This window comes from Sardina pilchardus, chromosome 24 (assembly GCF_963854185.1).
Source record: "Sardina pilchardus chromosome 24, fSarPil1.1, whole genome shotgun sequence".
Lineage (NCBI taxonomy): Eukaryota > Metazoa > Chordata > Actinopteri > Clupeiformes > Clupeidae > Sardina > Sardina pilchardus.
Genome location: NC_085017.1, coordinates 16,685,001 through 16,712,591, shown reverse-complemented (window position 1 = coordinate 16,712,591; position 27,591 = coordinate 16,685,001). Strand labels below are relative to the sequence as shown.

At 44.3% G+C, this 27,591-nt stretch overlaps 1 protein-coding gene across 8 annotated transcripts; it reads left to right on the top strand.

Annotated features, from left to right (window-relative positions):
- Nucleotides 1–412: 412 nt before the first annotated feature.
- On the top strand, nucleotides 413–19,479 carry rxrba (retinoid x receptor, beta a). Of its 8 annotated transcripts, none has more exons than XM_062529197.1 (14): nucleotides 413–504; nucleotides 1,137–1,288; nucleotides 2,385–2,614; nucleotides 5,568–5,594; nucleotides 6,237–6,393; nucleotides 6,714–6,893; nucleotides 8,143–8,166; nucleotides 8,946–9,106; nucleotides 9,515–9,644; nucleotides 10,410–10,542; nucleotides 12,596–12,637; nucleotides 13,703–13,794; nucleotides 14,230–14,335; nucleotides 14,710–19,479. In XM_062529197.1, the coding sequence occupies exons 2-14, from the start codon at nucleotides 1,273–1,275 to the stop codon at nucleotides 14,855–14,857; spliced, it is 1,446 nt and encodes a 481-aa protein (XP_062385181.1). In that variant the 5' UTR covers nucleotides 413–504; nucleotides 1,137–1,272; the 3' UTR covers nucleotides 14,858–19,479. The 8 variants fall into 8 exon arrangements, with proteins under 8 accessions (XP_062385181.1, XP_062385179.1, XP_062385184.1 ...); XM_062529195.1 differs by having other exon boundaries at nucleotides 9,497–9,644; XM_062529196.1 differs by lacking the exon at nucleotides 413–504 and adding an exon at nucleotides 514–585 and having other exon boundaries at nucleotides 9,497–9,644.
- The last annotated feature ends 8,112 nt before the right edge of the window (nucleotides 19,480–27,591 follow it).

Genomic DNA, 27,591 nt, shown 5'->3' with positions numbered 1-27,591 from the left:
AGTATAAAGTAATGCAAATGCATTAATGTTGCTGAATAATTCGATATCTTTGTAAAATTCCACCAGTTTGTTTGTTTGCTTGTTTGTTTATTTCTGTGTACTTATTTATGTACAGTATTAAAAGCGTTTAACATGACCCACTAAGCTACATTATGCAATTAAAACTCCTTCCATAGCCATTAATACATGACCATACCCATCGGCTATAATTATTATCTCTGAATTTATTGTGCCTATATTTCCTCACAATTTATACCGCCATAATAATACACTCCATGATCTTCAAACGACTAATTTGGCGACATAGTGCAAAAAAGAAACAGCAAGAAACGCAAGAGACAGGCCCTACACCAGACTTGTGTGGTTATTCATTCATTTTGGCTCCACAGTGCCTCTCTGTGGGAGCCAAGATGTCGTCCGTTTCTAAAGCACCTCATGTAAATACAGTTTCCTTTACAGAGAGGAAGGATTGACGACGAAGTAAGCGCTGGGGTCATAGAGGAGGTGGGAGAGGAATATTTGTAGCCTTACATTTCAGATTTTGAACCTAGACTGTTGTGTTGGGAATATAACATCAGTATATTTGTAGGTGCCTTTTCGGTGGTGGCACATAATGTTAATTCTTGTATTTAAAACGGCTTATTCTGTGTGGCTTACGAATTCCTTGCGAGTGCGATGTTTCCGTCTGTTGTTGTCTCTTGCTTGCTATGCTAGCTAGCTAACCGCCTAGGTAGGGCTCTTGCTTTTACTAACGTTAATCACCTTCCTAGCTCGGGCCTTAAATTAGATATCGTTAGCTGCTTTACGCTATAGTCAAAAGTCAAGCGAGTTGAGCTTTAAACTACATATGTTGTGTCTGTTTACTTGGTTTCATGTATGGAGGACAACATTTATTTGTCGTGAACTGAGCTAAACGTCAACTCTAAAGTATTAGCATGCTAGCAATAGCCTAGTTAGCTGGCAAGCCTTTGGCGAAGTGTACAGCACAATAACATTTGCTCGATATTATTTTCTGCTTATGGTTTTATTCAGGGAATATTAAACGCATTTTATGATGTGTTATTGTAGTGCTATGGTTTAATCCTGCGCGGTTCAAAAATAGCTCACCATTTTTTCCATATTTTATCAAATTTTAGTTGGATTGCTGATTGAGCAGACCCCAGCGGCCCGGGCCTAAGTCCGCGGTCTTGAGTTAAGTGCTTGGGAGGGCAAGAAGCACGTCAGTTGGGCTCCCAGCAAGAAACAAAGCTGCCTGCGATATCGGAGTTCGTCATGGGCGACAGTAGAGGTATGGTGTTTTAAGGTTTAAACACGAATGCATCAGTAGTAAAATGTTCTGTGTTTGTCCAGTTTTTAAACGTCAGGATGATCCATCATTTTTTATCTGGTTTAGTAGTTGTGCCAGCTAAATAATTTAGCTAACGTGGTAACGTTAACCTTAATCTCCGATTCCTGCCTATCTTTCTCGCCAGATAACTTTGGTTATCTTGCCAAGCCTGTGTTTTTCTGTCTGTGCTCAGTTGTAAACCTCTTTTTAAACCAAATTGTGGTGACCAAACCTCACATGATGGCCTTGCTTATCAAAAGTTGAGAAGTTTGTTAACATTTAGCACCCATAAAAGACCACAGTCTGCAAGGTTTATTGCCAAACTTCAAAGAGATTTAGGTCTTTACAGCCTTTGTTTATCAAAGAACAGTCCATTGGGATGGTGATGCAGTTTTCACCCAGACGCCGTAATCATGAATATATTGCATTAGTGAGGGGGTTATATGACACCATTGAAGAACGAATCAGAAATACTCAATAACGTTACTCTAATCAAAGTACACCATTTGAATGACTATTGCTACATCCATAGCTGGCTGGTTGGCTAACTTTTGCAATAGTCATATGCCTTCAATCGAACTCCCAGTGGGCGGGTTTCTGCTGTCATTAACGTTTTGGCAAAGACAATCTAGCTGGACCTGTACTTGCCTATTTACATCATAAACCCATCATAAATTGTCATACTAGTAATATAAATAAGGTCATGTGAGATTTTTAGATTATTACTGCAACGTGTTTGCTATTCTCTGTCAAATTTTTGTTATCATTACCGTTATTTGAAATTGCAAAAGCAGAATGTATTTTTTTTTAATTGTGCATCAGTGTTTTCCCTGTTGTGTTCTGTACCTTGTTAGCGGTACTTTTCATCATGGGTCGTCCGTTTGCATATTACTCTTTCCTCCACTCCCTTGTCTCCACTCTCCTGCTTGCCTGTCCAGTGCTCTTTCCCCTTCCTTCTCTGCTTTTTTCCCCTTTGCCCTCATCTGTCTTGCCCTCTTTGCTTAACATTCCCCCGCCCCTCCCCCTACTCACCATCTCTCTTCTCTGCCCACTTCAGATTCCCGCAGCCCTGACAGCTCGTCTGTGTCGTCTCCGCCCCCTGGACAACGCTCGCCACCATTGGCTCCCTCGGCTGCTTCCATGACGTCTCTGCCGCCCATCACCTCCGCGGTGAACAGCCCGATAAGCAGCATGGGCTCCCCCTTCTCAGTCATCAGCTCCTCCATGGGCTCGCCCTGCCTCCCAGGCACACCCTCCGTTGGCTATGGTCCCATCAGTAGCCCACAGGTGAGTCTCGTCTCTATGCGCACCGCGCACCATCGCTCCCCTTCTCCCACCTCTCTCCATACCACTCAGTGTCAGTTTTCCTGTTCCCAGAGATCCCCTTTTTAGAACAGCAATTTGTTTTAAATATTTTGTCTCACCTTGAGTGCCAGTTAAATTGAGTCAGGTATTTGTTTTTTTGTTTGTTTTTTTGAGGACAGTGCCATTTTAAATTGAGACCAATCAGTGTGTGCTCCATAGCAGTTTGGCAGTGTTTGTGTAGGTTGTCTAAACTTGGTTGCATTAGATTCAACATAGACCTGAGGTATTTATTTCATATAGACCTGTGTTAATGCCGTCAACATTTTAGTAATATTTTCTGACATCTCCCAAATCTGTTGAGGGACATACGATCTATGGCCAAGAGCTGTCACTGCTAGTAGTAAAGGCAGACGAAAATGTAAAGACTTCTTATTTCTCTTGCAAGCCCTGTTGCCTAGTGATAGTAGCACAGATATATTTTAAGAGAGTATGTGGTTGTATTATAAAACGTTCTTTAAATGAAGAGAACACTAGTTCAGTGGTTTCGGTCTATTCACTCCTGCTCGTCCTTGAGGACTGTCACATGCTCCCTCTCACGCTTCTGTGGAATGTATTGCCGCAACCTCATGGCACCCTTTTACCCTGAGAGTCCAAGGTTAGAAGCACAGGGCCAGCTCTGGTCTTGACATAGGGTGTTAATCCCTTGACTCAACTGGGAATGTCTCTCTTTATATACCCATGGTTATCTGATGGTGAAAGGCCTGTTCAGGTATGACAGGTTCTGGTAGTGGGAACTTTGGGGGAAACTACCATTGTTATGCAAATTGAAGGTTAGGGCAGCCTTAAAAGTCATTCAGAACTAGGGGGTAACCAATATAAAAGCTAATTTCACCGATTTTCAGTCTTAATTTAAGTGCAAAATCCAGTGGAGGCGAATTTAATAACTAGGCCTAGGCAAAATCTCCAAAGATCCTATGCACAAATACCACTTGCACTTTACCCATCAAGGGCCCATGGACTGAACTGTCTTGGTAAATTACTGCTTGACTGTTGATGGGGTATGTTTTGACAGCATGTTCGCTCATGTTATACGTGCGTCCTTAGACACTGAGGGCCACCATCTTCCCTGTCCTTTGACCCGGATATTTATGGATGATGGAGCACCAATACAGCAGTGTTCTCTAACTGGCTAGTGTATTTCTCTGCCTCTCTGCACCTCTACAATACACATTTGAATTTAGGTGCACGGAAACAACACATTACATGTATACTGTATACAATATCCTGAGGGAACAGCTCACTAGATGCAAGGCTCAAAGGGAAAAAGAAATTGCCTGTATATAATACGTTTGTGGCAATGTAAGATAAAAAGTCAGAGTTGCATGCTTTTAGTCTTAACGTTTCATCAAGGTCAAGTACCACTTAAATTGATGTCTCAAGTAGTATATTTTATTTCTTAACCATCTAGAGCATAAGAACAGTAACTGTGATGATTGACCTACTTAATAGAATTCTCTGTAACAAGATGGCAGGAGTGTCAGGAAATCATGTATGTATGCAAGTTTATTGTGGAGGCCGAATGTACTGTGATGATTTTATTTATTTAAATCCTTAATTGAGTGATTGATTTAGAGGCTATTGAATAGGAAAGGTCAGATGTTACTAGTTGTTGAGTGAATATTTATTGTGCATCATATTCAAAGAGGTTCCAAAAGTTATTTGAGTTTAAGGTTCTCTGTGCCGTCCCAATATTGACACGATCACTTTCGGAGAAACTCTTTTCTGAAACGCTGAACTCAAAATAAATAACTTTATTTACCGTCAACATTTGGCCCGGAGACGAGGGCGATGAAATGGCTGGCTGTGTCCCAGTTTTTGCGTGTGTGTAGAAATGTGGGCAAAGCTTTATGAAACTACACATTCTAGTAAGGATTTACCAAAAGCGCTAGGAATTAGTACTTTTCAAGATGTTGATATCTTGTTGACATCTGTTACATGTTGTTTGTTTAAAGTCAGCCTAATACTTGGGAGTTCCAAAGTTTTGTAGAGGTGACTTCAGGTTTCCCTCAGAAACTGTTAATTTTTAACATCTAAACTAATATGAATGGGTCACATTTTCAACATTTTAGCTCCACTCTGGCATTGTACGTGATGATAGTCAGAGATGATACAGCCCTGTAATATGTGTAGGATATTGTTCATATGAAGCGTACAGTGCATTCAGAGGATTTTCAGACGCCATCACTTATTCACACTTATTGACACATTGCAGCTTAATTCTGAAGCTGTTTGAATTATTTCCCCCCACTCCACTGGGCTACATTCAGTACACCATAATGACAAAGTGAAATCAGGGTTTTTTTTGTTGCAAATTTATTTAAAAGAAGAAACTGAAACATTTCACTTCTGTAAATATGAAGACCATTTGCTTTGTCACTTGAAAATTAGCTCATATGCTTCCCATTTCTCTTGATCATGTTGACCCTTTTTACAAACGGTTTTGAAATGCACCTTGGATTATCGGATCACAAGTGGGTTGCCAGGGCACTTCACCGCTGACACCTGAGTTTATCATGCGTCTCCAAGGTGATCATCCGACCAGTTGTGTTGGAACACTAGACCACGTCCTTGTCAGGGATGTAATCAAGGCACACTGGCCTGTACACTACTAAAGATGTCCTGAATGCTTTCTGAATGCACTGTAAATAACATGCACAGAATGTTTCCTTGACCTCTTGTAGCTCCCCCCACCCTTAATACTTAGTGTCTTCAGGAGAGGTCTTGTAGAAGAGATTAAAGGCTGAATAATATTTACAGTAGCTCACTATAAGCTTAATCCAGTGTATGTAGGTGTCTGTAAGTTGCCCCACCCCACTACCCCCTCTCTTCCTCTTTCTCTGCCTTCCACCTCATCCTCTTCTTTCTGCGTTCACAGATGAGTATCTATACAAGAAGTTCAGAGGTGAGATAGTTACTCTCTCGCTCTTTCTCTCTCTCTCTCACTCTGTCTCTCCGTCTGTCTTTGCAATGGCTGCCTTCTCTAACCTCGTAAACCAATCAGGAAATCGTAGCATTATTGAGACTTAACCTGCTTTAACGGGGTGATGGATGACACTGCACTGTTTGTAATCAGGTGTTTGCTTCTGCAGAGCCCTGGACTGTTCTCTGTACCAATGAACTGAAGAGCAATAATAACGATTGAGTGAAAAAGAAAAGATACAATGTGGCCAATGAATTTACTCCTGCTTGCCTTAATAACTGCCCTACTGCCAAATCAGATTGCATGATGGCCCTTTTAAATCAGTGAGCTATGATTTGACACAGTGATGTGAATTGTAGCCACAGTTGCACATGTTTCAAGCGACATGCTGTGTTTGATTGATTATTTGTCATTATGGTGTTGTTATTTGCTAACATTTCCCATTGTCCTCTCCCCCAACCCAAATCGTCATCTTTTTTTATTCTCTTTCTTTCACCCTTTCTTTCTTTCCTCCCCTTACTCCCTCTCTCTCTCCCCTAATCATATCTCTCCATATCTGTTTTTTTTTCACCCCCCCCCCCCCTCCTCCCTCCCTTCCCTTCTGTTCTCCGTCTTTGCCCCCAGATCAACTCCACAGTGTCCATGTCGGGCCTGCACGCGGTCAGCAGCTCAGACGATGTGAAACCCCCCTTCGGCCTTAAGGCTCTGTCGGCCAACAGCCCCGGGGGGCCAATGATGTCCCAGAAGCGCCTGTGCGCCATCTGCGGCGACCGCTCCTCCGGTGAGCCCCTGCTGTGTGTGTGTGTGTGTGTGTGTGTGTGTGTTTGTGTGCGTGCTGAGCTTCACCACCCTCTAGCTTGTTTTTCTGACATGACCTACTTAATTACCTGCTTTATTCTGTCACTTATTTTGCGTGTTTTTGATTTATTTTACTTTTGCCTTCACTCCCCCTATGGCATTTTCCTTTTTTGCTTTTCTAATTTCCTCCCTCCATGACTGTCTTCTTGTTTTTCTTCTTCCTCTTTTCTTCTTCTTCTTCTTCTTCTTCTTCTTCTTCTTCTTCTTTTCTTTTTCTTCTATCTTCTCTCGCTCTCCTCCCAGGTAAGCACTATGGTGTGTACAGCTGTGAGGGCTGCAAAGGCTTCTTCAAGCGCACGGTGAGGAAAGACCTGAGCTACACCTGCCGTGACAACAAGGACTGCATGGTGGACAAGCGCCAGCGCAATCGCTGCCAGTACTGCCGTTACCAGAAGTGCCTGGCCATGGGCATGAAGAGAGAAGGTAGGTTTGCCCGGTACACACACACACACACACTCACACACGATAATCAAGTCAAAGAACTGGGGCTGTGTCTGTTGCCTTTATGCCAAACACTGCTCCCCTGCCCAGATACACCTCACTTCACCTCACCTCACCTTCACCTCTCACACAAAACATCACAAAGGCTGCTGTTGAAAGAAAAGGGAAGATCAATTGTGAGTCACTGTCACTAGGCAGAGACGGTTTACATACCAAAGATGGTTTGCCTCTCTGAGCTTATGTAAAACAGGATGATTCCTAGTGGGGAATGTGGAGAACGTTTCCCCCTGGTTGTTGTGATCCAAATTCGCACATGCTAGAGGCTAGTTCACATCTGTTTGAAGACGAGCATAAATTAAACGCCACAAAACACACTCAGACATAAAACACCATCAACTAAAACTACTACAAAACAGGTTTCGGATTCATGTGCACTCATTTACAAGCTTTACTTTCATATGGGGAAAGTCACTTGGTAGGTACGAGTTCCTCTCGCAGCCAAACATGCACACGGACACACTCCCTCCAGCCATTGTGTTCAGAGGGAGGAGAGAAAGAGAGCGGGCACACCTCACTGTTGCGATGTTTGTCTAGTTGTATGCCATTGACTGGTCTCCTGCAATGGCCCTCTCTTGTCACTTAACTCCTCAGTAATGCAGTGAAAGTACTCGCCTTTTTTCTGTACTGTAGAGTCTGATCATAGACACTCTGAGGACTAAACGGTTACCGTAAAGCTAGAAGACGTGTACCTGACTATAAGTAATGACTTTAAAGATAAATGCTAGCATTTCGATTTGATTAGAAGGCTGTAGGGACGTGCACAGACGGACTCCTACCGATGTGGCATCCTTTGCCCCGTGCCCTGCTCTTTGAGCTGAGGTTAATGTGTAAGCTTTTCTGGTAGAAACAAATGCATTTGCTGGCATTTTTGGTGATCCACTTCACCTGGAGCAAGACTGAGCCTCCACCCCCACTCTGTGCATGCCCCTATTGCGTTGGTGGGTAACTGTTTGCTGTTTCTGTAGTGTAACGTTTTAAACTATACTGCTTTCTGTGTGTGTGGGGGGGTTAAGGTGTCTAGTGTTTGCTAAGCAGTAAAGGGAACTGATAGAATAAGTGAGGTAAGGAGTGGAGAGAGGGAGGGAGAGCCTTGTAAACACTAACCCCTTTCCCTCCTCTCTCCCTCTTTTGTTTCCCCCCGTTCTCTCTCTCCCTCCCTCTCCTTCTGTAGTGGTCCAAGATGAACGGCAGCGATGTAAGGAGAAAGGGGGGGAAGGGAGTGTGCATATGCGTGCGTTTGTGTGTGTGTGCGTGCGTGTGTGTGCGTGTGCGTGTGTGTGTGTGTGTGTGTGTGTGTGATTGGTGTGCGGGCGTGAGCGTGTGTGTGTGTGTTCAGACGTGCTTTGGGTTTTGATATGTGTTTGTGTGTCAGTGAGAGAGATAAGGGATATGTATGTAGATGCTAGAAATCCATTAGTTCATAACTGATGGTCAGAAATGGACCACATATTGTGGATAAAGATATTTCTCAAGACAACACATTATTTTACTGATGTTCTTAAGATGACTTTAGCTTTGGCAAAATTATCTCAGTTTAAGTCTAAAAAATGGCTACATCTGTAAACGTTCACTTTAGTGGCCCTGTTCCATTTCTGCCCATTTGTACTGCAGTGTTAGTTTAAGAGGCATGCTCAAGTGTGTCGGGAACTAACCAGGAGGCACACGTATCTGTATTTTTCTCTCTCTTTCTCTCTGTGTTGTTTCTCTCTCGTTCTCTGCTCTTTCTCGTCTTTTTCTATTATTTTTCGCCGTTCCACTCCCTTGTCATCCCTGTCATTCCCTTCTCTCTCTCTCTCTCTCTCTCTCTCTCCTTCTCTCTCCTTTCTTCTCCTCCCCAACTTTTCCTCTTTATCTTCCCCCTCTTGGCTCTTTCACTCGCTTCCATTTCTTTGCGTTTCCTTTTTTCTATCGCTTCTTCCCCCCCCCCTCCTTCTCGCTCTCTCCATTGCTCCTTCTCTCCATGGCGCGGTGCAGCCGTTCAAGAGGAGCGGCAGCGGAACAAGGAGCGGGAAGGAGACGTGGAGTCCACCACCGCCGCCAACGAGGAGATGCCCGTGGAGAAGATTCTGGATGCCGAGATGGCCGTCGAACAGAAGACTGAACTGCACGCCGATGGGAGCTCTGGGGGCAGCTCTGTAAGTGTGTGTCTGTGTATGTGTGTGCATGTTTTTGTGTGTGATAAAGCATGCACGTCACCTAACATGGCTCATGTACCTTCTTGTAATTTGGTGTAACATCGCTATGGAAGTTGATAGTTTAAATAGGGTTTGCATTGTGCTTGAGGTCAGCTAACGTTAGTAATTTGGCCATGTATGCCATGTTTTCCATTGTCTCATGGTCTTTGCGTCAAAATATTCAGTTGACTAGCCCATATTATGCAGCCTCATTATTGCTTCACATTCACTTATGGCTATCCCTATATGGAAGCAGCCAATTTTTGTCTTTGCTGTCAAATATTTTTTATATAAAACTTGCCAAAAAATATTTTTTATCAGAATCAGAAATTTTCAGCTGTGTGTTTTCAGCTTTCCTCTCTCCTTCAGCCCAACGACCCCGTCACCAACATCTGCCAGGCGGCTGACAAGCAGCTCTTCACGCTGGTGGAGTGGGCCAAGAGGATCCCCCACTTCTCCGAACTGGCCCTGGACGACCAGGTCATCCTGCTGCGCGCCGGTATGGCCACTCATTCAGCCACTGGTTCCTGCCCACTTGTTTTACCCTTCTCTTTGTTTACATACATTTAAATGGATCTAAACGGTCGTTTGGATATAGTTTTCAATGCATGGATTGGATATACTTAAACAGTGACTGCAGTTCTTTTTCTCTTCAATGTCTTTAGGCCAGTTACCTTCTAATTTGTCCTCCCTCATTCAATGTAGAAGTACAACCATTGCCTAGCCTTTAGACAAAGGGAATGTTGGAGTTATGAGGGAGCTGTAGAGGATGTATCTCATCAGAGGGTATATCAGATCTATTTGAGTAAGATCTAGGCCTGTAGTTAGTGGCTGGTCAAAGAGTGTGCAGAGGAGCAGAGGAACACAAGATGGCGCCCAAAAAGCACAAACTCCACCGCTGCAGTGTGAATGTCCATGTGTTGGACTGCAGAAGCCCCTTGTATGTTTGTAGTGCAGATTCCTCAAACACTGATGCTGCTCGTATGTCTCAGATCTCATCAATGCCACTGTTTGAGCGCCTCATTTCCTGTCTGTTACGCCCATCTGTCACTTCATCTTTCTCACCCATTTTCTCTCCCTCTCTCTCTCTCTCTCCCTTCCTCATTGTCTGTCTCTTTCTCTCTCTCGCTCCCTCTTTTCTCTCTCTCTTTGGCTCCCTCTTCTCTTTCTCCCTCTCTCTCTCTCTGGCTCCCTCTTTTCTCTTTCTCTCTCTCTCTCTCTCTCTTGCTGCCTCTTCTCTCTCTCTCTCTCTCTTCTCCATCAGGTTGGAACGAGCTCCTGATTGCCTCCTTCTCCCACCGCTCCATCACTGTGAAGGACGGCATCCTGCTGGCCACGGGCCTCCACGTGCACAGGAACAGTGCCCACAGCGCTGGCGTAGGGGCCATCTTTGACAGGTAGCGCACACACACACACACACACACACACACACACATTCACACACACACACACACATTCGGACACACACACACACATGCACACACACATGCACATACACATACATACATACATACATGCATACACTCACACACACACACACACACACACACACACACACACACACATTCAGACACACACACACACACACATGCGCACACACATGCACATACATACACACATACATACATACATACATGCATACATACACTCTCAATAATCACAAATGATCATGTTTGGCTATACTCACACAGGCACATAGAAACACCAGCCTTAGCAGCTTGGTTTTACCTACACCAATTTGAGACCTATTTTTGTTTTCATTTAATTATATAATTCAGTGGATAATCGCAAAAGAAAATTCTTTATTAAAGATATTTGTTGAATTTCTAGACTGCAGAAAATAACATGCTGCAGTATCATACAAAAAAAATGTTAGATGTAAAAGAGATTGATTAACTAGAGACTTAAAGTACAGAAAAGTAATAACCTTAGTTTATTATGTCGTCTGTTGTATAATTTGAGTTGTATTGTATATTGAGTGTGGTGATGTGATACCTCTCTCCACCACCTGAAGGTGCTGACGGACGACAGGGCTTGGGGCTCTGGATGGGGTGGACGGGGGGGGGGTGGACGGGGGGGGGGCGAGGTGGTGGGCGGGGTTGGATGACGAAAGAGGTCCTCTATCTGCCAACAGGCTCTGCAGGCTTGTGTCTGGGTCTCTATCTGGGCTGAGGCTTATGCCATTGCAGCTCTATCTGTATAATGGTAGACTCTCATTGCATGTCAGAATACAGGAAACTAATGCTGCCCTCACACACACAAACATGCATACACAAAACAGAGACTCTCTTACACGCGCACACACACACACATGCACTCACACACACACTCATACTGGTCAGGCGTCAGTCAGGCAAATCCTCTCACACTCATTCCAAACTGTCATAGTCCTCCTCGTATAGACAGGCGCCAGTACTGATGGTGTCTTACTGCCCGCGGGATAATCATAAGTGTTAATTCGCTGTTTATTACACGGCAATTACATTGTTATTCATGACTAAAGATCATTATCACTGTGGGGTTGGTTGCAAGACTCCATTTCCTACCCAACCAAGTCTGGGAATAACTGGTTGCAGGCTGTTGTTTCCAGAGACAGTTTTCAGTCAGTCTCATTGTGATGTTGATGTTTGCACATTTTTTTTTAACTCATACATTTTTCACATGCTCCTGTACAGTATTTTAGCGCAAAACAATAATGAAAAAAAAAGGCAGCAGTTTGACCTAAAACACTAGATTGTAATCTCAAGTTCAGCTCTTACTGATTTGCTCTTGACGGATGATTGATTGATGCACTCACCTATCATGCCTCTGCTTCCTGCTATGCTCTCATTGGCTCATGCTTTCTCAAATGACCTTTAACTCATTGTGCTGATTGGATTAAAAATGCTGCTTTAAAAGCTCTTCATGTCCTATTCCAGCGACCCTGACCTGAGACTTTTGTCACTTTCAGCAACTTAATCAAGTCTCCGTTTGACATTCTGGAGGGAACATTACTTCCCCCATAAACAGTAATGCCTTCAGGTCCTGATGATCAATGCCTTGATTTGAAAATGTTCACTGTACAAATTTGTAGTCTCCCTACCGATTTGGAGCATCCATAGTTGTCTGTGCTGTGTGTGTAGAGGCAAATCTGATCTCTCTGAGGGTGATTGTAAAACAGTGTCCCGTCTTTAGGCCTGCTCCACCCTCCAGAAGGTGAATCATTCCAACATGCTTTGTGCTTTTATGTCCTCCCCTGACCCCTGCCCCCCACCCCCCACCCCCCACTATAAACAAGAGCCTGTAGCTTGTTACTCCTGACAATCAGGCCTCCAAAAAAAAAAAAAAAAAGAAAAAGAAAACTTAAAACAAGTGCACAGGGAGTCTGAATCTGAATCTACTGGCAACCATTGTCATAACAATGTAACTGTGTAATGGCATTGTAATAACACATTGTGATTGAACACACAGGGAGAATGCGCACAATGCTGAGGTTCGGGCCATATTCGACAGGTAATGACACAACACCGTACGACGACACAAACAAAAACAAAGCACAGCCTTTTCTTGACCCAGAATGATGTTATGGTGACAGAGCCTGTTTTTTCTGAGGTATAGGGATGTTTTCTCTATGTCTACATGTGTGTATTTGCCACTGTGTGTCCCTGCCATGTCAGCGATGTGTTCACTGAAGCCAGGGGGTTAGCAGGCTCACTATCCTTTGAAACATGGACATTCACAGATAAAAGTTGCATAGAGACTAATAGACCTCTAATGTATGTCTACAAAAAAGACCCAAAAGCTGCCATCTTTGACCATATAAGGAGATCCGTGGACCATCTTTGCCCATATAAGGAGATCTGGATTGTCATCATGTGGGCAAAGATGGCAGCTTTTGGTGCTTTTGGTAGCCGAACCTTAGAGGTCTGTGGTTAATATGACGGTTTACTGTATTTTTCTTGTCAAATGAGACAACATTCTTACAGTGCCAGAGGAATGAAATTTACTTTTTCCTTTTGATAGGGTGTCACAAAATGCATGGGGTGTAATTAATTGAAACAATAAGCTTTTCCTTTCCCAGTATAGAAGGTTTGTTCTTTTTTGAATGTATGTGATTTCCAAGATTGTCAGCTAAGTGAGGTTGAGAATATTCTGTTTTGGGGTTTTGAGGTTTTTCTGTTTATGCTGATGGATGCCAAAAGAGTGTAAGTGGTGGTCAGATATGGCTGCTTATTGCACATGCGTAATTGAATGTGCTTTATTGCTTATATTTACTCAGTAAATTATTTACTATATACTTTGTTTTGGTCGTAGAATTGTCTGGGGTGGGGTTAAATGAGTTAGGGAAAAAAAAAACAGGTCAAAGAAGATGATAAGAAAAGTGAGCATACTTCTTTCCTTGGCTGGATGGTGTGTGTTGAAAGTGTCGCTGGTGAAAGATGACGTCCCACTAACCCTAACCTCCTCTCCTCACCCCCTTCTTCCTCCTTCTCTCTCTCCCTCCCTCTCTCTCTCTCCCTCCCTCTCTCTCTCTTTCCCTCCCTCCCTCCCTTTCTCCTCTCCTGGTCGGCGCTACAGGGTGCTCACGGAGTTGGTGAGTAAGATGCGTGACATGCAGATGGACAAGACTGAGCTGGGCTGCCTGCGTGCCATCATCCTCTTCAACCCAGGTGCCCTAACTCCTCCCATCCCTCTTTTCAGTGTTCTATTTGAATTAGAATATGTTGGAGACTGGACACATTTTGTGCAAATGAGACCTTACCATGAAGGCAGATTGTTATGTCTTACACCATTACTTGCATTAATCGCTTTTCTCATTAGTTTGCTAAGAATGTATGTATTTGTGTAAAATTAGGCACTTTGATAGCTAACATTTAGAGGTGAGATTGCAGGTTTCTGCGATGTGTATCCTCTTAGAAGCACACAACCATTCCTCTGAGTCCTTACAAATGTTTCTACGTCTGTGTGTGTGTGTGTGTGTGTGTGTGTGTGTGTGTGTGTGTGTGTGTGTGTGTGTGTGTGTGTGTGTGTGTGTGTGTGTGTGTGTGTGTGTGTGTGTGTGTGTGTGTGTGTGTGTGTGTGTGTGTGTGTGTGTGTGTACTCAGATGCAAAAGGCTTGTCCAGCCCCAGTGAAGTAGAGTTGCTGAGAGAGAAAGTGTATGCGTCCCTGGAGGCCTACTGTAAACAGAGATACCCTGAGCAGCAGGGCAGGTAAGGACCTCACACCCACCCAACAGTCGGGTCTTGCATAACAGAAACACTGCTTCTACTGATGTGTACGGCATCATGTTAAAATAGGTATTACAAGCCAGGTCTGGTTTGGACCAGTGTTTTGAGAGAAATTGAAATGCTTCCTGAATCTCAGTATATAATTTAGTTTTTGTCTTTTACCGGTAATCAAGATTTTTAAATTCAAGCTGTGTGTTTAAGCCTCTCTTCTCATGTTAATTGTTAAATTATGTTGCCACCATGTTACAATCAATCGTCAAACTTGAAGCACTCAAAACATACAAATCTCCATACCTTGCCTATCTTGTGGTTGATTTGCCATAATTTGGTTAATTTGCCCCCCAACCCCCCCCCAGGTTTGCTAAGCTCCTCCTCCGACTGCCAGCCTTGCGCTCCATTGGTCTGAAGTGTCTGGAACACCTGTTCTTCTTCAAACTGATTGGTGACACCCCCATCGACACCTTCCTGATGGAGATGCTGGAGGCTCCGCATCAGCTCACCTAAGCCGGCCTGACCCTGTCCGGCTTCATCCACCTTCTCACCAGGGCTACCCGGCACCCTGCCCGCCTGCGGACCTCCCTGAGGCCGCCGGTTAAAAGAGTTCCACTCACATCCTCCTCTTCCTCTTCTGTCTTTCTCCGTCTGCATCCCTCTGTCATCCGTCTCTCTTTCTCTCTCTCTCTCTCTCCGTCTCTCTCTCCTTTTCCCCCTAAGTTGGTATTACCCCAGAGAAAGACCCAACACTGTCAAAAAAAGAAAATAAGCAGACAAAAAAAAAAATCACTTTTGTTTCCTCCTGAACTATGAAATAGTATGTGAAGTTAATACACACAGAAACTTTTTTTTTTTTTTTCAAGATTGTACCTATAGTTCCAAGTACACCACAACCTTTGCTTCATTTTTCCTTTTACCTTTAGATTACTGTTTGAGAGCCTCCCGAGGAAATCGCTGGATAAATCCAGCCTCTTGTAGCTTCTGCGTGTTACACGAGCATACAAAAAAATATGCTCAAGTTTCCTTCTTTTTTCTTTCCTTTCTGGACGGTTTGTCGGTCTTTTGGGTTAAAACCCCGAAGCCCTGCTCTCAGGGGGGCGTGAAATTTGCGTTGGACGATTGCTTGACCTCTCCCCTGAACTCCTATTGGCCGGGGTACATCTGACGCTGACTGGCCCGACCTGGCCGCTATCGAATCTGGACGTGACCAGAACGTGACCGCTGCGTCCACGCAATGTTCAGGCTTTAACTTTGAATGAATATTTTCTAAGTACTGTACTCATGAAATGAGGCGAAACCTGTTTTTAAAGGCAGTGAAAAAAAAAACAAAAACAAAAAAAATCAGGGTTGCGCTTTGGTTGGCCCCGAACAAAACGCAAAGCTAAGGTTTTTGACTATTTGGACATGGTGTGCTGTTAAGGATTTTTTTTTTTTTTTTTTTTTAAAGGCTGGACATGAGTTTGCTTCATGTCTGCACGTGGATGGGGCGGGACAAATCTTGTTCTGTTATTTTATTTGTTTCTTTTTTTCTTTCCATAACTTTTAATTGAGCCTTGTTACCGAGAGCCATTTTTCTTTCTCGCACCATATGCAAGCTTTTTCTCCATGATCATGTGCTGTTCTATAGTTTATCGGTTTTCACCACCACCAACAGTTATGTACTCAATACACAGTTCTGGACTTCTTAACTAACATCCAGGAGAGATACGTCTCACAGAAAAACCTTGACCTTTTACACTGTAATCCTCAAACATCCAGCATCTCTTCCATGTTTCCGTGGTGCGTCACATCACTTGGTTCTCTTTTAACTCCTGGCCAAGAGAGAGAGAGAGAGAAAGTTCCTTTGAAGATTTTACTGTTTACTGAATCACAAACTGAAGAGGAACCAACCTCCTCACCTATGGACACATCCTTGTCTGCATGCTAAAATGGCGGTGTAACTTTAGTCGGTTCAGGACAAATTCTGAGTCTCTCTTCCAAGACAGTGCAGTCTAGCAGCCACGGTGGATGGAGTTCTATTGCAGGACACATTTGGTTGCTCGACATGCATTCCATTCCTATGGGTGCACTACTCTTGGGTGGCCCCACGTTTGACCCCATGTTTGTGCTGTGACAGGTTAGCTCTACGACAGCTTGCAGCCCCTCACCTGGTAGCATAGCCAACGTATCCTGAGAATCAACTTCGCTCCATACTCCTGGCCTGTAGAATAGAGGCCAGTGGAGTTTCTCTCCGTTAAGTCATCTGTGATTTCCGTCGTAGTCACACCTGGAACTGGTGGTTTCTTCAAGCTCGTCCCATCAGTTAAGGCATGACCAACGGCAACGACTGTCTATGCATTCGGTAGATGATACTCACGCATAGTGGTGCACAATTTATGCAAACAAATGAAGACACAGTTGTTCACTGCACACACGTCCCAATAGACTGTTGGGTTTTAAAGGTTCATGTATGTAAGTGATTGAGATATATAAAGATGATAGTTGTAGACCAGCTCAGTCAATTTAGTTGCTGATTTTGGAGTGCTGGTGCTTATATTATGATCTTTTATTCACTTTTTGTCATGGCGCTGGCTAGGTCACTGAAAGACGGACGACATGGTTGCATTTACATGAGACATGCATCAAAATCTGTCATCCCTAAATACAGAGGAGTATTGATATAGAGATGAAACAGGTTGGCTGTAGGGTTACTTTGGTGCTAATTCCAGAAATATGTTGAAGTAGGCACGTGTGTCTATTATAATTACTCACACACACAAACAGTCACACACTTTCATATTATATGCAAGTAAATAGTCAGTCTCAGGCTGTCTTCATTGTAATTGCAACCTCTACTGAGCAGACATATTTTAAAGCATATATTTTATCACTGTGTGGCGAGGTCTTGTCGATCCTTTAGGTATTGAATGCAAGAGGCAGATTCCATCACATTTACTGGTTAGGTTGGTGATTTGCAGTTTCAAAGTTTTGAAGGTGAAAGCCCCCTATGCTTCTGGATGCGAGTGCTGTAATTCACAGGTGAAAAGAAGCAGTTGTGGTGTGTGGTTGAGTTTTTAGGTTGTGAATGTATAAGGGGGTCGACAACTTCCTATTGCATCTCCTGCGTGAGTATTTGGACTTAGCTGATGTTTCAAGTCAACCCTGCATGGTCTGTGTTCCGGGAAATTTCTGTCACTGAGAAAGCTTCCCCTGAGGGAGCTTCCTCCTGAAACAGATGTCCTGTCCTGTTGTCGCATTAAACTGGATCCATCATTACTCTGAATATGTGTGATTGGGAACCTCCCCCCAAATCCATCTGATGTTACAGAGGAGGTTCTCTCAACTGGGCGAGGCTCTTTTTTTGTGATGTGTATGTGTCGTCTTTTGCTCAGTCATGAGTGTTTTTTTTTTTTTTTTTTTTGCGCGATTAGTGGGCTTTTATCTGTGTGGAACCAGGCCCTTTGGCAAGTTGAAGGACTTGGGTTGAGCATAGGTATTTGGGGGTGGCAGCAGGGCAGGATGGTTGGTGTTCATTTGGGTAGGGGACGGGAAGGGAAGAGAAGATGCCCACAGGTTAATGACGTCTGCTCAGACCTTGTCTGAGTTGCAACAGCCACTCGGTTGTGGCGCCCCCTGTTGCAGTGGGGGATGTTGTGCTGATGAGGACTGCTAGGCATGCCCGAGCTTGAGGTCTATGCACAGAGACTTACCATCCAGCCTCATACCCGTTTCCATGCACACACGTGTCTATATTTAATTTTCTTTAATCATGCTTCGAAAGAAAAACAATAGATCAGTCAAAAACGCCAAGCTGGTTAATGTGACGCAATGCTTATTTATGGAGCTGGAGCACCCAATAGCAACGAACAAAAACAAATCCCACTAGTTTTGTTTGTGTCTTTCCTCCCCAACTCTCTTTCCACCTTACAGGACAACAACACTGCCAAAACAGATGATGCAAACTTTGAGGGAGGGGAGGGGAGGGATGGGAATGGTCAAACCTTAAGCTTGCTTGTATCTATGGGTCTGGCTGTGCAGCTGAGCAGTCACACCCACCCTATCCTCACCCCCTCTTCATAATAGATGTGAAGCTCCATAAAGCAGAGAGAGAGAGGGGGGGTCATGGAGATTCAGGTGGAGGAGAGAGCTCCTACCGGTGCCCTCTCTTCCAAATACCCTGGGTGCTTTTTTTTTTTTGTTTGTTTGTTTGTTTTCCGTTTTGTTTGTATGTCTTTCTTTTATTATCCGCTCCTCTGCAGAATGCCAGAAGAGTTGGGCCCCCCGGCCCGTGAGAATATGCACGACATCGCGGATCCCCACACCACCTATGCCAAGGTGTAGAGTTTTAGGTGGTGGCTGGGACCTTACTTGTCTTGACTGTGTCTGTCACAAAACAAAAAACAAAAACAAAACAAAAAAAGAGTGTGTTTACGTGTACACAGCGATGGGGTGCACTGTGCGAGAGTGTGTTGGACTCTTATAAAAAAAAAAAGATGAAAAAAGTGTGTATATGAATGATTCTATTCAGAGCCTAAAGGTGCACCACGAGAGCCACACCTCTAAAGCATGACCCCTCGCCAGGAATGAACTTGAGAAGGGGTTGGGCAGGAGAGCCCTGCCCCTTACTGGGCGTGATTTATCTTTTCAGAGGCAAAGATCGATACACCTTATTTGCATAGGGTGGGACAGAAACTTGAGCAGGTATTGATAGTTTAATGTTAATCGAATAATAAAAAAAGTACTATTTGTTATCTTTTTGTTTGGTTTTACTTTAGGCATAGCAATTTTTCTTCTCTTTTGTCTCCCACACAAAAATAAAATTCAAGAAAGGAAAGAAAACGACACTGCTTCTCTGTCTGTCTGGCGGCTTCCACTGCCTGTGCTTTCACATCCGTGTGTCTCCAGGAGTGTTAAACATGCGCAAGAACCCTTATGTCCAGTGGGAGAGTCGCTTCTTTTTTCTGTTTCTCTCTCTTTTTTTTTTTGGTCCACTTCGTATATCTCTCTGACTCCAGCATAAATGTGGAAATGATTGAATATTTTTGTGTGTTTTGGGGGAAGAACGTGAAAAAGAAATGATTTCTCTTTTGTCATTAATTCTGAAACTGTTTCTGTTTGATGTATCATGTCTGAGTAAAGATTTTAATACAGTACTCTTTTGTCATGTTATGTTTTTCTTTTCACTTAGGCTATGTGATACTGGAGTTGAATTTGGAATCATTTGAAACTTTTTGCTAATTTTCTTCATATTGCACGCTATCTTGTGTCTGTTTCCCACCCAAAAGATTTAGGCCTACTTTAGCTTGACAATATTTTGTCCCAGCTAGTAGGCTACTATATTTCAAAGTTAGTTCAAATTAAGTCCAAATGTGCCATACTTGACTCCACAATCACGAGTTTGATTCCTTCTGATTTAAAAAAAGAGAAAAAAAATCAGCTTCGTTCAGAAAACCTATTAGGTAGTCTCCGGAGTCCCCCTTGTGGGCCAGTAGGTTGGTACGGTGTTCAGTCCAGCAGGACCCCCGGGCCCTGGGTGAGCACACAGGCTTGCTTTTTCCGCGGTACCCACGAGAGGGAGTGCTGGCACACACGCACTTGCACGCAAATCATCGGTCAGGAGACAGCGAGACGTCGGACCCACACCACACACCGGTCTTATGCCACTCCTGTCCTGGCTCACAGTGAACTGAGGGCTAAGTGTATCTGCAAGTAGACTACAGTTCTTTCTCCCTCCACCTCTCTCTCCTCCCTCTACTTCTGAACCATGTGCTCGGAGTCGGAGTGCCATCCCCACATAGGTCTTGGACGTGTGATTTGTGTAGAATGAGAGCACATTAGGCTAGGCCTACTATATGCATAATCTGACTGGCATACCTCGAACTACAACCATTTTACAGTCTTTAATCTACTATGTTTGGCCATATCAGGGGGAAAAAATAAAAGCAAATTTGGGTTTCCAATCTCTCGTCAACAGCTGGTCGTTTTGGACAATGGGGAAGACGGTGCAAATAGCCTAAAGCCTAATTCATAGTGCTTCAATAGATGTTCAAATTACGTGTATGTTTCGATTTATTTTCTCTGTGATAATATGAAGTGAAATGCTCTCGTAGAAAAAGTGCCACGAGTTCTGAAAGTCTGAGAACTTCAGTCCAACCTCCTAATCCTAAATGTCCACCAAACGGTAGGAACACTGGCGCTTTGTAGAGGATGCGCCTGTTGTTTCGATAGCTGCCACTAGAGGGAGCAGTTACAAAGGCCTCTCTGTTGGTACACCACCTTCTGTGCTCGTGCACGAAAACTCAAACCTAACAATATCAACAAGAATATATGTTTTACTCAAGTTTTAGATGAATTTGTCATAGAATCGGCAACAGCACATTCCGATATTCAGGCATATGGTAAACAAATGTATTTTAGGCCCTAATTGTCCCCCAACATGTAGGCCTTACCCATTCTTTTCCTTTTTCTTGTAGGCTGTCTTTTGCTGCCCCGTCAGGCAGGGTGCACCCAGCCTATGAAGATAAGCTTTATGATACCGTACCTGAAAGTTTAATATGGCGAAATGCTGTTTTCTCAAACATGAATTCTGCTTTAGATGGGGTTGCAAGTCACATGAAAGTGGAACCACAGTGTCGACGGTAGGCCTAAGGCTAACTTAATGTAGCACAAGGAGGATAAAATTAGGTGATAGATGATAGGCTACTCCAATCATGACAGTTTAATATTCCTCTAGGGGTAGGCTAGGCTATCTACATCTTTCTTTGTCATCCTTTTTGTATTTCAGCGTTATATTATAGCCATAGGCCGTTAGTTCACTTCAACCACCTCCTTTCTTCACTGATTCGTTTCAGGCTGACAATGGCCATTGGGGAGTTATTTGAGTGAAGCAGGCCTCAAGCAGCATTTCTGAATCTGCTTTCAGATGGTAGAACTGTCACAGGATTGATAGAGCCTACCATATTTACAATTGAAAGTAGCTTCTGCAGCAGGATACCACCACCCCTACATTTACACTCCAAATTAAACCTGGTAGCCCAAGAACAAGGGGATAAAGCAGTGTTGAAATATCCTTCAAGCTTACCACAGTGGTTGACAAAATTATCATAAGCTAGATGGGCACTCTGAGGAGTGCAGACTTCTCCCAAGGCCAGTTGCCCCTTCTGTTAGAGTGCTAACAGAAGTGAACCATCATTTTGTGGAGCCAACTTGTGATTGGATCTGCTCCGATAAGACACAGGTGGTCCCTCCATGCCGCACCCCTCCATAATGTTTTATGTAAATTTGCCTGGTAGTTCTTGCGCAATCTGGCTGACAAAAAAGACCAATGACCTCCTTGGCCATTTTAATTATGTTTCTGTTATTGCTGGGCAACATAATTACAATAAAAGCTTAGGCCTAATATCTTCCCAGAACAACATGTTAATACATGGACACCATTTCACCTAACAACATACATGTCATAGGCAACAACAAAGCATATGTGTCGTTCTCTCTCGTTCAACAAGGATTTTGACCATCACTACTGAACACCAAATCACTACCAAAGAAGGGAAGTGGCAACGTTACTGTCACACAGGCACTGTAGCCAAAGAGAGTTCTGGAATAACCAGTGGCCTGCTCTGTGTTTGAGCAAGTACATAATATTTACTTTCTCCCCAAATGAAATGGACCATAGATGAAGTTGTCGAGGGGAAATGGTCTCCCTGTTTCCAAACAGGTTGATTTGTGCAAATAAATAGCCAACCTGCAGACGTGCTCATGTCTGTGACAGATCCCAACATTATGAATACTTTTGTACGTAACCCCAAATAATGTCCTACTCTTGGTGTCTGCTTAGATGTAGCATCATGATAATTATAGAATAAAAAGGGGTCGTGTCTATTTTAGTTCCTGACTGGCACTTATGGGAGACTTCTGGTGCTAGTTGTTAGTTGTGCTCGTTAGTTGCTCTATATGCCTCATTGTGGATGGCAGTAAGAATTTGCATGTCCTTTTGTGTCATTATGGCCTCTGGCCTGCTTTTGTATGTAGGGGTATGTATTCTGAGAAGTATACTTTGCAGGGTTGGAAGCCTCTAAGTACATGGCAGAGAGTAGAGGGAAACGAGAATTGGACTCTGCCCGAAACATATAATTCTGGTGCTAAAATTTCAGATCTTCTCTGAAGGGAAATGCACACCGAGTACTTTTCTTTGTGGCCAGATTTGATCCCAGACAACAACATGTGATTTCATGGTGCTGACTCGAGGAATATTTCCTGAATGTTTTAGAGATTTTATAGGCCTATGTCAAAATATGTGGAATATGTCCTTATATCACTTGCTGCTCTTAAACATGAAGTTAAACACACATTTTTTTTAATCGACATTTAGAATAGAATAGAATAGAATATATACTTTTTTGATTCCGTGAGTGAAATTCAGTCTCTGCATTTAACCCAATTTAACCGAATTAGTGAACACACAGAGTGAACACCTCCGGCAACCCTCCGGTTACAAGCTCGAAGCCCTAACCAGTAGGCCACGGCTGCCCCGTTTAAAAACACTGAGTGACAATACGTCTTAACATGGAATTATCAAGAACTTTTCAGAGGCATTTGATGGACTTGTGATGTGATTCCAAATGCTGCAACAGCATACTCATAATTAAGCATATCATCATACATCATCATGTCAGATTACATAAAAATCATGCAAAATATCATGACCGTTTAACTGATTGATTGAGTCCTCTCTGTTTCACTGTCCATGTCTCCACACTTTCTGCAAAGTCAGAGTTTCTAGTGATGTGTGACATGTAACCTTAAAGGAACTCGCCAGTTTTTTTATGAATGAGCTTATTTCCCGTCTACCTTAGAGTTCGATAACAGGATACACCCTCTCTTCTCTCGGTGCGATAATCCAGACTGACACCATTAGCCTAGCTGAGCACAATTAACTAGAAGTGGGTTCCACTATAGCAAGCCCAAAAGATAAAAGGACTCAGCTGGTCTCAGACTACTAGGTTATTTCACATACAGAGAAAATAAGGGTATGCACACTCATCTAAATTTGGCGTAGACAGCAGAAAAGTTTATGTCCCAAAAAGTTCCTATTCCTTTAACAGCTTGCCTCTGGGAAGATCAGGGCAGACATAGGCCTTTTTCTTTCACATTGGCAGTATAATTAATTATGTCCACATTCTTCAAAGGGCCTACTTGTTAGCAGCATCTATATGTGATATTTCAACTTGCTCTTGATGACATTTTTAGTAAATGCTCATTAACGTGTCACCTCACCACTCACACACGCACGTCCACACAAGTCCTGCTGCTAACTCAGGGGATGAACCTAATGAACCTCCCCTACCACTAACAATACTGTTCATGACCACTGTGACCATCTCTGTCATTACTCTGCAATTGAATGTAATCAAGTAAAGTTCCCTGACTCCATTTTGTATCCTCAGGGTATTCGTCGGAGTTGGTGGCGTGCGGCGTGTCGTCGAGAGGAAATGAGACCCGGAAGGGAAGAGCACCAACAGGAAGGAAGAAAGGGAAAGGGAGCGACCCGCCGGTGCGTGTCTCCGCAGCGCTTATTTGTCCTGCTGTGAGTTGTTACCAGGCCCAACACGTGAGCGAGCGCCAACCGGATGTGAGCCGGGGAAAAAATCTGCTGAGAGCTCTTTGATGCTCTTCCAGAAAGTTGAGATAGCGACGGATTGCTCGACTCCAAGCGTTTCCCTTTATATACTCGTTTGTTATGGTTGGTGAGATGCCGCTGACCTGATTAACCAGATCCCATCCTCACCGATGCGTGTTTGGGCTGCAGAGTCATGTTGCCCTTTCTGTCAGCCTTTGTAAGGGGGAGCAGTCCTCAAAGACAGCGTCTGATGACCATATCCCGCTGTGATGAGCACTTTGATTGAGTCATGGCCGCTGTTTATGTTTCCCTTGTTTGCTTTTGTTTTTCAGTTGTTCGGGGCTCTTGTCAGCACTGGAATGACTTCAGAAGCTAGTGGAGAGAAGCTCTGTCTAGAACGCAGATATTTTCTCTGGGGGACGCTTTCTTGCACTAACGTATAACTCATCCTACATGACAAAGTGTATTTGCTGGAACGTTCATTAAGCCATCAGCAGCTGTCTCTATATCCATATCACATCCAGCTCCAACCTATAGATGTTCTTTAAGTTGCGTCTGCGTGACGTTGTCGTCTAGTCGGCCCTACATGTGGCTCATGCTTAGTTATGAGTTATCTCAGTCAGTTTGGTTTCCAGTGACCTCAAAATGTTGCTTCAGTCAGTTCAGCATGAACATATTCATACCGCACAGGGCCTGTCATCAGAGTGCATATCGCTGAGTTGTAATTATCCCTCTGGCTCTTGGTGCATGGCGGTGTCTGGATGGGACATGTCGAGATGTATTCTGTCCCATCTACATCATTTGCAATCTGTGTTTTTTGTTCACTTTTTTATACACCAGAGGGTTAGAGGTTTGGTATGAAACCAGAGCCGTGTGTTTGATAGTGGGGTCCTGGTGGGAGTATCGCGTTACTCAACTTCCAAATTCGTGGACAGGGCCCAAGCTTGTAGGCAGCCTCGGTTCAGAGGAGGAGGATGTCTTCTGAGGACGAGGCATCGGCAGCACTCTTCCTCCCCCTCCTCCTCCTCTTCCTCATTGCCCACCTCCCCCTGCAGGCCTCTACTGTACGGCTCGGCCCGTCGCTGCCCCCCACCTGCCTCACAAAAGGCCTCTCTGTTCTGCCTGCCTCTCCCCCCACCAGCCCACCCCAACTTACCCACCCCACACACACACCACCACCACCAGCACCACCACCACAGCCCCCCCCCCTCTTTCCTCAGCACTCCAGTGGTACATTCCCCTTTCCCTCCTTGCTCTCTCCCCAGAGCACATTCCAGATTGACCGGTACCATTGTGGTGTTTCTCCCCTTCACCCCACCCCAACCCAACCCCACCCCACCCCACCTATCCAGGGGCATCTCTGGGAGAACTGGGAGCCACAAAGGTGCATTATTCCCACACGGTGGCTGGCTGGGATGAGCTGTGTGGACAGACACCTCAGGCTGAGGTGCTTAGCACAGCTCTGACGGGCATGAACCCTCGCCTCGCTCGCTCGCTCACTCACCCGCTCGCTCTCCCCAGTGGAGCTGTGCTGTCTGAGGCCTTCAGCTGCCACGCTTTCCTGTTTTTAGTCACTTTAATTTCCATGCAGTTTGGGGTGTAACAGGACACGTAGAGCTACCGTACCTTTGCCCCTTTGAGATACAATGAGTTTTTGTGTTGGCATAGTCCATAAGGTGGCTCTAGTTGCACACATATTAACTGTTACTGTTTGTTGTCAGTTCCATGAATAGCTCCACTACCAAAACAAAGCCTAAACGGGCTGCGGTCAGAGACAGCTCGTCTGAGACAGCTGTTTGCTTTCTGCAGTGACCATGAGTTGAGTCACACAAGCAATGCGAAGAACAAAAACTGGTAGCGAGCCCAAATCCCTTGAGCAAAGGGAATCATTTGTAAATTGAGCGTAATCTAGCGCGACATGCTGAAATGTGTGTGTTGAAAGGTTGATATTTTTATTTGATGATAAGGTCTTCCCACTGCTACTACTGCTGCTGCTACAGTACATAACTTCAGCAGCGCTGGAGTTTTACTCCAGATAACATTTGAATAGCCCTGTGGTCTTGGCGCTGTAGATCTTTTCCTACCTTCAGGGGGCAGGAGTTTGTCATCGCCGGGAGATGAATGGATCCGACAGCGTTCCCGCCACAATAGCCCTGGTCAGCAGAGTGCCCTGGCGGACGGGGTGAGGGGTCGCGCGGGTCATTTTGGCATCGGTGTGACGCCGTAGCGGCGTGCCCTTTCTCACTGAGCATGAATGGAGCCAGCGCTCCCAGGGTCCCCACCGCACATCACCCCCCCCCTCCCACCGGGTCACATCTTTCAGGGTCATGTGTACTCTGGTCCTCACGGTGCTCCACTGAGGCTCCACACAGCCAGTCACTTCCTACCTGCTGCCCTCTCTCAGCTGTTTGTGTTTGGTTTTCAACTGTACCGAAGCACATGCTGTCTTGGTGTTTTGACTGCGTTGTAGCACGTGCTGTCTTTGTTTTTTAGCAATTTGGGATAAGGCTAAGTGTTACCTGCAGTGATATAATTGGCCTGATTGTTGCAGCTGTATGCTGTAAGATAACGCATGCTACAACACAGTCAAACATGTTGCTGAGGTGATGATTGGCTGACTTATAGAAGTCATACTTTTGTATTTCTTGTCCACACACAACTCAATGATTTTCTGTGATGATATAATTGGCTTGTTGCTGCAGCTGTATTCTGTAAGCACTTGTGAGAGATATGTGACTATGTTTACCTCCGCCAAGGAGGTTATGTTTTCATCGGGGACCGGCGTCTGTTTGTCTGTCTGTCTGTCTGTCTGTCTGTTAGTCTGTTAGCAAGATAACTCAAAAAGTAATGGATGGATTTCTATGAAATTCTCAGGGAAGGTCAAACATGACCCAAGAAAGAAATAATTAGATTTTGGGAGTGATTCGTAACACCGTCGGGATTCCGGAGCCGTTTATGTGTTTCGCTTAGTGGTATAAGGGCATGGTATGGCCACGTGGTGGCGATCGGAATAGTTTAGGTTCAAATGTATGACTACCTAGGAAGAACAATACAGGCGGAGGTCTGCGCTCTCTGAGTGCTTTTCTAGTCTTGCTAATGTTCTCTAGTTCAGCACAACTTGAAGAACATCTAAATGTGAATGTGTAAATTCTGAATAGCAGGGTCCCGGCCTGGCCACTTGTGCTATAAACTCTTTATAGTGTGTGGGAGCTTGTTGACATTTCTAAACCGAGAATTTAATTCCCCGTGGTCTTAATGCATAGCCTATGGCTGTGCAAATATAAGTGATTCAGCTGGAACTTGTATAGTGTTTTTAGTGTTTATGGGGATGCTGAAGAAGGCCTTGTTGGCTGTGAAACTCTTGGCCAGCTTGGCCAGGGTTTGGACCTTGGGACAGCTACTGGCATCTACAAGGAGAGACGCATGGATGTAACTGGCGAATGTCAGTCTCTGTTGAGGGTGAACAAGCTACTAAATTGGCTTGGGCTATCCCACGGACAGATTAGTACTCTGGGCAACAACAGCTGTGCTGCCCAGGGTGTGAGTCCTGGTCAGTGTGACATGGTGCAAGGAGGAATTACACACACCATCTGTCCACTGTTTATGTGTCGGCGCTTAATTCCACTTGAGAATTGCGGTTGCCCAC

Bases quoted from the DNA above. Each gene is read 5' to 3' on its own strand.
- rxrba (XM_062529195.1), top strand. The intron at 10,543-12,595 runs GTAGCGCACACA...TTGAACACACAG, and splicing joins GTAGGGGCCATCTTTGACAG to GGAGAATGCGCACAATGCTG. The intron at 12,638-13,702 runs GTAATGACACAA...TCGGCGCTACAG, and splicing joins GTTCGGGCCATATTCGACAG to GGTGCTCACGGAGTTGGTGA.